The 13,802-nt window shown below is 32.4% G+C and overlaps 1 protein-coding gene across 1 annotated transcript in view; it reads right to left on the bottom strand.

Moving 5' to 3' along the window:
• Positions 1–5,070: 5,070 nt before the first annotated feature.
• Positions 5,071–13,802, bottom strand: part of LOC124362622 (serine/threonine-protein phosphatase 6 regulatory ankyrin repeat subunit A-like) — a 77,798-nt gene continuing 69,066 nt past the window's right edge. Inside the window, exons 19-20 of the mRNA XM_046817282.1 lie at positions 13,396–13,583; positions 5,071–7,769 (exon numbers count right to left, since the gene is read on the bottom strand). Of these exons, the coding sequence (XP_046673238.1) occupies positions 7,666–7,769; positions 13,396–13,583 (292 nt within the window). The 3' untranslated portion in view covers positions 5,071–7,665. The remainder of the gene's footprint in view (positions 7,770–13,395; positions 13,584–13,802) is intronic.

Genomic DNA, 13,802 nt, shown 5'->3' with positions numbered 1-13,802 from the left:
TTGTTTATGAAATTGATGATTATTTTTGAAAGCATTGTATGTATATATATATATACATACACATACACTGAAGAAACAGAGAAAATATTTTAATAAGTGGATGTATTAACTACTTTGAGAACTAAAGATGCTATATCCTTAATAATTCTATAATACGTAATATGTATTATTATACCAAATGCTATTTTATTGTAACTCATTAAAATCAATATTAAAATCTATCTAAATTTTGAAGTTGTACTGAAGAAAGCATCTGTTGGAATGAAATAAAAAAACTTTTTAAATAATGTGCAGTTCAATATAAATCAAAAGTTATTAACAATTTTCTCAAATTAGACTTTTGGGATTCGATTAGAAAACTTACTTCCTAAAACGTTTTTAGGGATAAAAATGCAGCTGTCAAAAATAAAAATTTGTTATCAGTTTTTAACATTTTTAGAGTCCAGTTTAAATGAAAAACTTCCTGAACAAAATAAAGGCCAATTTTCTGTGTATTAACCTTAAACAGGCAAACATTTTAATATAATATATATTTTAATATAAAATACACAATACAGGAGTCATGAAATACATTTCATATTTTATATTTGAAAAATTATAAATAATTAATAATTGTGAAAATTTATAAATTTAATGTGTTTAAATGATTCAGAAACCTCTTTTCACATTCACACCTCCACTAACAAAGAGGAAAAAATAATCGCTAAATTAGCCGTTTTCTTCCCCAATCCAAACGTGGTTAAATCACATTGATACTTTGATAGGATACCTATGTTATAAAAAGTTATTATGCAAGAACATCATGTTTGAACAACCAACAATGGACTACTAGTAATACAGAAATGGTGTTGGTCGATCATCACAAGGGTTACAAAATGTATCTTGAAAAATGGCCTATTCAGCAAAAAAGTTTTTATTCATTTTTTTCTTTGTTTGGGAATTTGTCAGTGTAAAGTAAGGCATGGCTGTACAATATTTTGAAATTACTGTAACAAAAAATAATTTAAGAACATGTCTAGTGACAAAATGTCAAACTATTAAGATTGTTATTGTGATGGAAGCCTATAGTTTTCTTAAATACTGATACATTTCTAAATTTTCCGACCGTAACATACAAAGACTAGGAGACGTGGTAGTGTGTCATATACTCTGATACAGCAAAATCTGAATAAAATACATTTTTCTGTAATATAACAAACATATCAAAACTGCATGAGCAAAAATATCAAACCGAAATTCAATGTAGCATGACTCACAAATGGTAAGAAGGTAGGAGAATAGGATGTTTCCACAAGTTTAATAAAATTGTTCAGGTACAAAGATTGATATTCTGCAGTTTAAAAGCAAAAATATATCTTTACAAACCTTTTGAACATTTAATACCGTACATTAAACTTGTATTTGAGTCAACATGTATGGAACAAAAAAAATGAAATTTTAATTTTAAGTCTCTATGATAACTTAGTTAATATAAAATTTATATTACAAAATGTTCATATCATTGTAAACTGAAATATTAACCCTTTGAGTGCAAGGTGATAACCGAGTATTTGTCACCAGCTTCCTTTGGAAAAAACATTATGCTGACAATTTGGCATTACCGACTTTAATAATAAATAGCCCAGTTCTGATTGTATTTAATTCATTACTTTAATGTTGTATATAATATATTGTTAAATGGTTTGATCAAATATTTGCGTTACAATCTCCAACATGTCTGATTTTTCCCTATAACAATTAGTTTAAAAAATTAAGGACTGAGTGAACAACCAAGCCTGCACCATAATATGAGAAACAGATCAAGCTACCTATATGTAGCAATCAATTACTTGGACAAAAACCAAGTGGACCATTTGTTTCCCGATTTTTATTGTGGTTTTAATGTGCATTGTCACTGATAGAAAACTAAAGTAAAGTCTTTAATGCTCAAAATATTGTCTATGATAGTGCTATTAGTCTTTTACAAATCAGTCGACAATGCTAACTTGAGTATAAACTGATCATTTCTTATTTTAGCTGTATTAATTTTCTTTACATTGTTAATAGTAATTTCCATTATTTTGGTCAAATTTAAAACCATATATATAGAATACTTGTATTTCTGTTGTTCTATGATGCATAAAGTAAGAACATTAATTTTGTAGTTGTTTATTAAATGCAACAAATACAATTTAAAAGACACTATAATCTTACATCACTATAGACATTTGATCAACTTTGGACGACAGCTGGAGTGATATTATGTGAGATGTGAAAAAGATGTATATGACTTATACTACAACATGACTGAATTAATAGTTGTAGAAAAGTCATAGAATATATGTAAGCATATAAAAATCATGATTTTACGTTTTTCGTTACTGATAGAATTTAAAACGTTCGCCTTTTTTGGCTAGTGCAGGCTACATCTAGCCCGCCACCGTCTTCCCAGACAATGAACTAATTCTTAACCCTTCCCATGCTGTAAACAGATATATTATTTGACAGAAACTGCAAACACGATTATATCTGAAATGATACATTGTGTTTTTTGGAGAGTCTTTTAGTTCACAACAAGACTTCGGAATGGCAGGCACACATTCCATGCTTATTGTGGTTGACTAGGAAATATTTTTAAAAGATCTACATTCAATGGCAGGGGAAGGGGGGCACCCTTTGTCTACCCAGTCCACCTGCTAATTTGGTTTACGTGTCCTACAGAGTCATAACCAAATATATCCTTAACTTAAATTGCTCATATTTATATCTATTTTATATATAATAACTAAATTATAATTAATCTTTGTCTGCCCAGAAGATAGGATAAGATGATAGACCTGATCTACTAAACCTTAAATAAGAAAATGCTATAATAATTAGTAGTTTTTATAATTTTTTAGTTTTATTAACCCTTTGAGTGCCACAGCGTCGCTAATTTTGACGGTACGAAAAGTGCATAAAGTGCCAGCGTCGCCAATTTTGACGTTTCGTATTTCGATAATATTTTATATAGTACAAGATTATTTTGGCCAAATAATCAGACAGCTGTATTCAATAGGTTCCAAACTATCAATAAATACGAGTTTTATGTTGTTTCTCTACTATTTTATCTGTGAAACTTATGTTGTTTGGGTACTTATCAAGAAGCCACTATTTTTGGTCGAGTTTTCCTTATCGGGGACAAAATAAATTACAGTATTAAAAACAACTGACTTTATTTAACCTATTTTGGAATTTACAAGTAATTACGACAATCAATTAAATAAAAAACTATAAGAACAACGTTTCATTATTCGAAAATGTCAGGCCATTCGTGTGTATATTAGGAGACGATTTGGAGATAGGAAGTATGACTCATCAAGTATTTTTCGATTCATTATGGAAGAAGGAAAGTATAATGAAGTTTATTTTGATCTCTGATAAGGAAAAACTCGTCCAAAAATAGTGGGCTGTGATAAGTACCTGTACGATGATTCTGTCTTCCAGTCACGCGACGTAGCGGACGAGTACCGTGTTCCGTAACGGCCTTTCTTGTTGTTTATGTGCCGATAACCAAGCATTTGAGTAAATACAAAATAAAATAGTAACTTATACAGTATTTTACTGTATTTCTTTACAAAAGTAATGTATGATTTGAGTTGTGTTCAAGCGAAAAACGTGAATTTTCAGTGTAAATATTATTAGGGTTATTATTTAGTAAATGTAAACTTTTATGTAAATATGTTAGCAAGTATTTGTTTCTAAATTTACTAATCATATTTATTTGTGTTTTTATTAATGTTTTATTAGATATATTGGGAAAAATACATCATTACTAAGTAATTTCTAAACTCTGACAAATGAAGTACAGTTTATAAAATGTTGGTACCGGGCAGCATTTTGTTAATACATATAATGCCATGTTTTTAAAATTCTAGAATAAGATATTACACATGGGTTTTATTTAGAATCATATGGCCTTTATCATGGTATAAAGAAAAAAATCTTAAAAATACCGTATACACACAAATTAGGTCGAAACTTAACTTTTTTATACAAAAGTAAAAAACTTTTTTTATAAATACTGAAAGTTTTATATTTTTATAAATCAAATTTTATTTGTAACGATATGTATCACATTCTGCATTTAATAAGAAAAACAACAACAACTAAATGATAGAAATCTGTTTGGTAGTTATTTTACAACAGCTTTTTTTCCCAAAAGCTTACAAATATGCGAAAAACAACGTGGCACTTTATGCATATGCCTTCGGAAAATACCCGTGGCACTCAAAGGGTTAAATTGTACCATGAATTTAAATTTAAATCAAATTAACAATATGGTAAATAGTTAAGTTTAGATTGTTATCAATAAATTTGCTAATTTTAACTAAAATACCCTGTTTTATATATTTTTGTGTTTACCTCTAATAGCATATTTATACAAAAAATTAGCTTTGAACTTAAAGAAAATATTTTTATAGATATCTTGGCGCTAAACGAAGATTATGGTATTCATTACCGGTGAGCGAAAAGTTAATAATCATGTATTTATTATTGTACAGAGTAGCTCAATAATACTCAAACAGTATTACTATAATCATAAATATAATCTAGTATGTTCAATTTTTAATAAATTTACACGCAAAACATTTATTAGAGTATTACCTATAATGGGACTTTTTCATATAGAATTGAACGTGTGTGTAGAACAAAAATTTAAATTCATAAAATTATCTTTATATCACTCAAAGGGTTAAAAATACAAATAAGAAAAGTAAATTTTTACATTGAATAAAAAGAGTAATTTTATAATTTTACCATAATTTTTAATACTGCAACAATTTATAAAAGTATCACATCCAAAATACACTTCATAACAGTACTTTTTTTTTAATATGTGACCTGAATCCATAACAAAATTATTTGTTTGGAAAGACACAGTCACAAATTATTATAGTGTTAGGATATCTGCTGAGAAATTCATTGTAGGTTCTGTAAAAGCCAAATATATATAGCATGCTATAACATAGTAACGATAATAATAAATTAGAAAACCTGTATAATACCTACACCCCTACACTCGCACACACTATACAAACTGCAACAACACATTTTACATAAATTTAATTAATTCATTAAAACATTCTTTGATAATTAATTATATAAAATCTACATATAAAAATCTTGCAAATTGTGGTGCACAAATATAATACTGTTAACAACAGTGATTCTCAAGAGTTTTATAAATCAAAACTATCACACAAAATATCAATTTCACATAAATCATCACTGCATAATATTGCTTAACAGTTTTCTGTTCCCAGAATGTACAGTAATAAAATCATGAACACAATATTGAATGTACATAATATTATTTTAAGAGATCTCTCATTTTATAAACAAATATCAAAACAACAGTCCACATTGCATATTTAGATCCACATAGAGTAAAATTGTACAAGTCAAGCTATACAATATGTATTTCAGTAACAATTTGTAATAACACGCATTCTTTGTTAAATGAAACAAAATTAATATACATAGAAGACTAAGGTATGTCAGTTAAGGCCCTTGTCTGTTTACAGCTAATTAAGGAAAAGTAGTGTTGAATACTAAGTGATATTTGAGTATGTCTCAATTAAAAGTTCATATAAATTGTTAACATTTTTTAATGTTAGGAATGTTAATCAAATGTTCTCTTACTTAATATCTAAAAAAAAATAAAGCACAAGCATATTGGTTAAAATGGTTGAGGAAAAATTTATATAAGTATATAAATAATGTCAAAATAAATGGTGCATAGAATGTAATAAATATGATAAATCCACTATAAATAAATGGGACTAGAATCATAAATTGTACAGGCATGTTACAACAAAGAAGTAATGAGTGAAGTTTTGTATGGTAAAGTAAATTGGCCGACGTTGCCAAAACTCAATCTCACTCATACAGAAATCAGTCTACCAAATCTATTATCTGAAATTAAAATATAAGATTATGATAAATAAATATATTAGTCAAATAACTAAAATTACTCTGTATTAGTAGTTATCGTTAAGAGAATAGTGCCAAGTTTTTATTTAAATCAGTAAGCAATGTGATAAATATGTATAAATACTTTCTGGAGGGAATTTGGTAAGATTACTGTAATTTAGGGAGCTATAATCATAAGACTACTTAATGTCAATAAAAAATCTAATATTATTAATGTGTGAAGTATAAACTAATTCGGCACATCACAATCATAGTGTATCACAATGTGGAACATAGAACACACAAGTATCACCTAACTACTGCGCTGTGCAGCACGGCGCTATGATATCATTTTGTTACATAAAGCACTTATCACATTGATTCCCATAGTTAAAGGGAAGAGCCACTAAACTTCCATCTTTAATCTCAGAGTGAAAATGTCTAACAAGTGTTTCATATGAATCAGTAGATATTGAAAGCAATTAACATGAGCTTACCTGAAGTAAAAATATAAAGAATTAAAAATAATATCTCTTGGAAAATTAGACACATCTCTATTTATTATTATTATTTTTTAAATCGATTTAAGAACCACAACTCTGATGTTATTTAGAAGAATGAATATAAATAAATATTTTCATGTGATATAAAATATAGTAGCGGATAGTAAATACTAAAACCTTATCCACTCACCTTCATAAGTTTCCAAACAGTACAATAAAAATTAATATATTCAACACAATTTCATTCTCAACATTATCTAAAAATGCCAGATCAGGTAAGCTTCCGCTTTTTGCTATTATTATTAAAATAAATTTTTTAACAAAAAATAAAGTGAATAGAAAACTCACTTTATAATAGCTACCACTTATTTGGAATACAATTAACGAATAACACCACTTGAGCATTTGTGGAGCGATTGCAAACAATGTCAAAAACATAGAATTTCATATAAAATTCTCAATCTGACTTTGTGCTTCAATTTGTGTTCTGTTTGCATTACCGCTCCTACAACAGTGGCTCTCCCCTAGACAGCTAAAGTACACACACGGTCGAGCCTGCGTTGAGCAAAGAATCTCAGGCACCAGGGGAATGCTAATTAATGTGGATATGTTGGAAAAGCTGCCCTTTCCTCAAAACCCCTAACAGTACTAAGCAAACCAACGTGTCCACTAGCTACTGCAACCTTCTGCAGGCCAGCACAACATAATCAGCTACAACACAACATATTAATCTCCTACTAATCCTCAACAAATCGTGTATTAGTTACTATAAATTACATATATAGATCTTATGTAACCAATATCTATGGTGTACACACGGTTTATCAGGTTCTTCTGCGACTCAACATTAAACTTCCTCTGTGCGAACTCAATCATAACAGTGAATAACATAGGCAGATATGAATACTATCGCATAGACTAACTTAAATAATCATTAAAAAAAAAAAACTCAAAACTAATACAACTTTTGGTTTTACTTATTGCACTTGTGAATTGCATAACATCATCTAGTAACTTCTAATAAATCCGCTTTAATTACTGTTAGAATTTATTTACTAAATACATCATCTGCAACAAGAACCTAGTGAAAAGATAATTTCAAGTGAATGTTGGATGGTAAAAGGCACTTGGAATGTTTGGAAGGAGAGGGCAGGGCAGCTGAGACAAGACGAGGCGAGACGGAAGGCTATGGTGGGAGTGTGGTGGTGGCACTAGTGGCGGTGGCAGGCTAGTAGAAGTCTGAGTCGCTGCTGTGGTTGCTGGTGCGTAATAGACCACAGTCCGGAGGCTGTGGATTCAGTAGAGGCAGAGACATTGTGTACTTCTTGAAATCTAATAAACAAAATAAAGTATTTAGCCAATGTTAACAGTCTTAGCGGATTAAACATAAATTAATTTATCTTGGGTTCAAGTGAGGTTATACTAGAACTAGCAAAAGCCCAATATTTGGTTTTATATCACATTTAAGAAGACAGTATCAGTATAGGAATTTTATTCATGTTACATTTTGTGTTATTACATCTTTAAAACGCATTCCATACATTACAAGAAATAATGATAGCATTATGAATGAATGTTGTAATTACACTATATATTAATGAAAGTTGGAAAGTTCTCTTCAGTACTGTGCGCTCGCCAAGAGAAGTCATGTTGACTTGGTTGGACTATAATTTTGTAATGAATAAAGTCAATGAAACTTATGGAGAATGACCACTTTAAGTATTATTATTCTTTATTGACTGCAGGATCTGGAAAAATTCCATTTCTGTCTGACTCGAAGGTACCTAAAAAAATAAATACATAATCTGTAACAAGAACCTAGTGAAAAGATAATTTCAAGTGAATTTTGAATAGACATGTGACTAAATAATGTGATAAATATGAATAACTAAAGGTTAGGATAAAGAATAATAAATGGGAATGAAGAATCTTGGAGCATTGGAAAAAATATTTAATTTACTATTACTGGTAAATGAATAAAAAGTTTTCCACTATAAATTTTATTATTGCACAAGGCCTTTCGGAATCAATGATTCCGCAATAATAAAATTTATGTTGGAAAATTGTTTATTCATTTACCAGTGATAGTAAAGTAAATAAATGGAAAGTTTTTGTACTGTAATTTGTTATGATAGACCATGTAAGTATTTTAACATGTTGTAGAATCCTTATTTAAAAACAATTAATATATAAACAATAAATGGGATTGATTGTATCTGCTTTGTGATTTAACCCTTTCAGTCTTGAGTGCGATTAGTTTTATCAGGTTGCTACAGGAGTCCAATAATGAAATTCCCTGACTTTTCCCTGATTTCCAGACCAAATTTTTCATTTTTCCCTGACTTTTTTCGACGCAATCCCCAGGGTTTTTGGCAATTAATGGGTGGAAAAAAGCGGTGTTGAGGCTAACAGGGTGGCAAATATAAAAAAGAAAAAAATAAAGTGAACACGGTTTAATACCTACAAAAAGATTGACTTAAATGATCTTTTACAACACAGAAGTAAAATACTTTAGAACACTGCACCATAAGTAATTAGTAGCACATAGAAATTACAGAGCTAAAGAAGGTACATAACTTAAACATCAACTTTTAAAATCAAAAAATTGTCAGGTAAGTAAAAGCATGTATTTGCTTTATGCAGGAACTTTTTATTAACTTAACATACTAAAAGCACCTTTCACAGTTGCATAACTGTTAGTACGATTTTAAAACTATAAAAAATGAAAATTATTATCAATTGCTACCCAAGTTTGGACATAAGAGACGTAATTTCGTCATCTACACTAGTAATCTCACTAGTTTTCTCAGAAAGAACTTTTGCTCTCTTTGCCTTTAAATCTGCAATTTGTTGCAAAATAGTTCGCTTTCTAGAGGCTTCGGATGCTTTCTCTGCATTCTGCCTTTTTTGTTCTTCTAGAACTTCACCATACTCTGTCCGAGCCCTCCTGAACATCTGAATCATTTTTGGTTCAACAACAACATTATCAATTCCACCGCAAGATTTTATGCCATCATATACTCTACGTTGTGCAATGAGCGAGCGTGGTAACTGATTTTCTACTATTAATTCTTTGTTTACAGAAAAACCTCTCTCTACAAATGCCTGTCCGTGACTCAATATTAGGATTTTCTGTATGAAGGAGTACAGGTTGGAGTAAGCATCTTTCCCCTCCAGAAGTGATCAATGCGCTGGTCACTTCTGCGGTACGACTTACACAATGTTATTACATCAGATTTATTTGTAAGAGTTCTAAACTCGCCCTTAACCTTATCAGCTGCTTGACTGGATATCCAATTCTTAGAGTGAAAATTTTGAACACACTTTTCCAGTCTGTTCCTAGAAACACTTAAATGACTAGCTATTAAAGCAGGATCACAAAATGTGACATTCTTAGTAAGGCTATACTTAATAGGAGATTTGGTAACAAGCATATCACATATTTTGAAAAGAATATTTTTACAATCAGTCTTAAATTCCTTTACTGCATCTGTACTAAGATTGAGTTTCTTCATTTCAGCCCTTACCGCATTCCCAACTTTTACATGTTTCTCTGCTAGAAAGTTGGCAGAATTTTTGAGATCTACATCTGTTACTGACTTTGCTTTGTCAAGGATGTCACTTTTGATAAACTGACTCATAAGGTCCTTAATTATTGCACTGAGATCACTGTACAGAAAGGGAATCATTGGTTCTTTCCACTGATAAGCTTTAAGAAAGGAGAGTAATTGCTTTGCAACATACATAAAAAAGGCAAGCCTAACAGGTAAGATTTTCTCTTTCAGTCTTTTAGCCAAATTACTGTAGCTCTTTGATGATATTTTGATACCTTCTTCTTCTACACACCCTCGACAAACATTTCTAGGTACGGCAGTGCTTTAAGAGCCTTTTCAGCTACTTCAGCATTCTCCAGCCACCGAACAGCACAAAACTTTGCCGGAAAAAAACAGGATTTTCTTCTTCAGTGAACCGTATATACTCAGCTCTTCTGGCAGGCACGTCTTTGAAAACATAGTATATATCACGAAGGAATTCAGCTAGTTTCCATGGAACAGTATTAAAGCCAGACTTGAAACTATTATTAACAGTGTGTAGACCACATGACCCTAGCTCAAGAAAGATTGGAGATAAAGGACCATTTTTTTTCTTTCAAACCATTGTGTAGCTCTTTCAGAAAAGCAAAGTTCACGTTAGGTCCATCCATTGAAACTTGCAATAATTTTTGGAGTGACAAATCCTTTAGTTCTTCCTTAAAAGCACTGCACAAGTCTTTGGCGCGGGACTGGCCTAGGAACGCAAATGAAAAGTAATGTGTTTCCACCTCATTTGTTTTCTTACACCAATCTGTTATCACAAAATCCATCTGAAGTAATTTTGATTTTTTGTTCAGGCTCTCGTCAAATGAAATAACAAACGCATCTGCGTTCCGCGCACTGTTAAGGACACATTCAAAATAGTAGGGACTGAGACCAAAAGTGATACCGTAGCCTACTTTGAGTCGGCCAAGAGCGATTTGAGTCAGCCATTCTTGGCGATTTGGCTGTCGGGGAACATGCGTTCGAAGAGCGCCGCTTGCTTACCCGTCGCTGCTAGCGAGGAGTGGTTGTCAACGGCCTGAAGGCACCACAAAATCTCTGCCGTCGTAAGATCGTCTTTGGCACAGAATCGTTCCATACGACTTTGCTGGCTTGAAATCGTGCTCTTGGATACGTGTTGGGCGGGCGGCTGGTAGGCAAGTCTGTCGCACCGGCCGGGCCGGGCCAGCCGAGCCGCCTCGGCTGCCTGCTTCATGCGCCGCGTCGTCTGCAGGCTTGGACTCGGCGCGGCGGCAGTAAGTTTATTTGTGTAAAGGGATTTTATATTTTTCCCTGACCAACGTCGAAATTCCCTGACTTGAGACCGGATTCCCTGACTTTTCCCTGATTTCCAGTCCTGTTTTTTTTCCCTGACTTCCCTGACCTGTGGCATCCCTGTTTATGGATTAACCACAAATCTTGTGGTGGATCAGCTAATCGGACAATACTTGGGACAACAACGCATAAAAAGGGAAGGTGGAGGTAATTGATTTGATTTGTTCTGTATAGACTTCAAATTTTGCATGTAACTTTATTTATATATTAGCAACATGGCGTTTGATGATGGTGCATGTCACTCTATGGGATTTGGCTGAGCATTAGCAATCCTTTTGATTGACAGACATCAACCTACGTTATGATCCTAATTTGCCTTCAATATAAGAAACTAAAAGATCTAGACTAGTTCGGTACAAAATGAGGATTGTTCTCATCTTGGGATGATGCCCCAGGAGGCATAGGACATGGCTTTAAACACCACCTAGACCTAGGCCTAAGCCTAAGCTACAAACAAGTCCTAGCGATCGACTAAATAATGTAGGCCTACAGGAATCATTTGAACTATCCTCTTCTTATTCTGAGGATGGGATGAAGTGGCAGTAGATGGCATTGTTATCTTTTGGTACCAATTTTAATTTCAGGAACTTTTGGGTCCAAAACATGCTCAACTCTTTTTTTTTAGCTTTGGTATCGAAATCAGATTTGCAAATATTGGAATTGACTAATACAGATCATATTAACGAACAACATAAATAATGATCACACACCTAAATAAGAAAGAGTTAAATTAATTTTACAGTATGCATAAAAATACAGAAGTCTTGAAACATTTTAATAATTCCTACCAACACATTTTGATACTTGTAAATATAAAATGATAAGAGTAACTGTAACTGGAATTCTTTACATTTTTTATATTGGTTTTGCCTTTAAACCAATTTAACCCTTTGACGCACCGCGACGTATGCTGTACGCATCGCGCAGCCCGATCTTATAATGAATACATTTCGGTTATTTTTTGGTGTAATACATTAAAAGTTATACATCGTTGGAAAGAAGATGAAATGAACTATTGGTGTATCGATACCTATGTATCGAAAGCCGTTCAACATGTAGTTTATAGTAGACGAAAAACATCGATCAAGGTGGCGCTTGCTGTCAGCTGTTTCCAACTACGCAATTGACTGTGAAACGAATTTGTCTGTTGGCATGACGATGTTATTGTTTGTGTTTAGCTGTTTATTTGTTTGGTTATGTTTGGTATTGTAGTAGAATATAATAAGAATATCGGGGGTGTGGACCTTAGAGATCAAATGCTAGAGAACCATCTACTGGAAAGGAAAAGAGGTACTAAATGGTACATGAAAGCCTTCAAGCGTATGCTAAGCATTACAATTCTGAACTCATACATCATTTGGAAGTCAAAACAAAACAATATTGATCACTTAACATTTAGATTAGGCCTAGTAAAATAAATGTTGGAAAGATTTCAACATGAGGTACCAAGAACAGTGCAAGGCAGACAATCCACTGAGCCTCCACCAATGCGCCTAACTGAAAGACATTTTATTGAAAAGATTCCACCAACTGGGAAAAAAGCAAAGCCTCAAAGGAGATGTGTGGTTTGCTACAAACATGGCAGAAGAAGGGACACAGTCTACTGGTGTCCCAAATGTGAGGCTGGCCTATGCCTAGAGGACTGCTTCAAGACATATCACACAGTTGCAAATTTCTAATATAAGTACAGCAAATAACTTCCAGTAAACATGTCTTAAAAACTTTTGTAATGGTATTTTGTACATGTTTGTATGGGTATACTTATATTTTAGCAATATAATCACTTTTACAAGTATAGGCTTAACAGAAAATCATTTAATGTATGTGTAGGTAATGTTGTCACAAAACTGTGAAAAACAAGAAATTAAGTGGACCATTTAGGGGTGTTCAGTTCAAATTAAATAGTGCGTTGAAGGGTTAACCATTTTATATTCTTTCATTTGAAAATGTCAAGTTCTAAAATAATGTCGTTTTGCCTCTTTACACATAATATAGTGAGTCTTACTTATGGTTTTTATATTGGTTTTATTTAATTTATCAATACTTACTGTTTTGTATTGGTGACTGAGTGGAAGCCGTCAATATTAGAGACAAACACTGTGCGATGGCGGGGCTGGGAGCACAAGCCAGAGCGGGAGTCAGTCCATTACAGTCCACCACTTGAACTGAGGCTCCCTTTTCTAGCAGCCGACGAGTAACAGACACCAATCCGTGACGAGCAGACAGATGCAGTGCCCTACATGAGATAGTGAAATTACCTACAATTATTACATATATTTCATGGGTTCACTGAAGGAGAAACTTCTCTCCAGCTCTTGGTACCACTGTTGGTGAAAATGCTGAGCCATGATGCTTTCTGCTATTACCATAAAAAATACAGAACATTTCTGATAATAGGCTTTATTGTTAACCCTTTAACACATGACTTTCTGAGGACCAGTTTACTCCCAGCAAC

Source organism: Homalodisca vitripennis, chromosome 5, assembly GCF_021130785.1.
Source record: "Homalodisca vitripennis isolate AUS2020 chromosome 5, UT_GWSS_2.1, whole genome shotgun sequence".
Taxonomy (NCBI): Eukaryota; Metazoa; Arthropoda; class Insecta; order Hemiptera; family Cicadellidae; genus Homalodisca; species Homalodisca vitripennis.
Note: the sequence above shows the minus strand (reverse complement) of the source record. Positions and strands in the feature narration are given on the sequence as shown.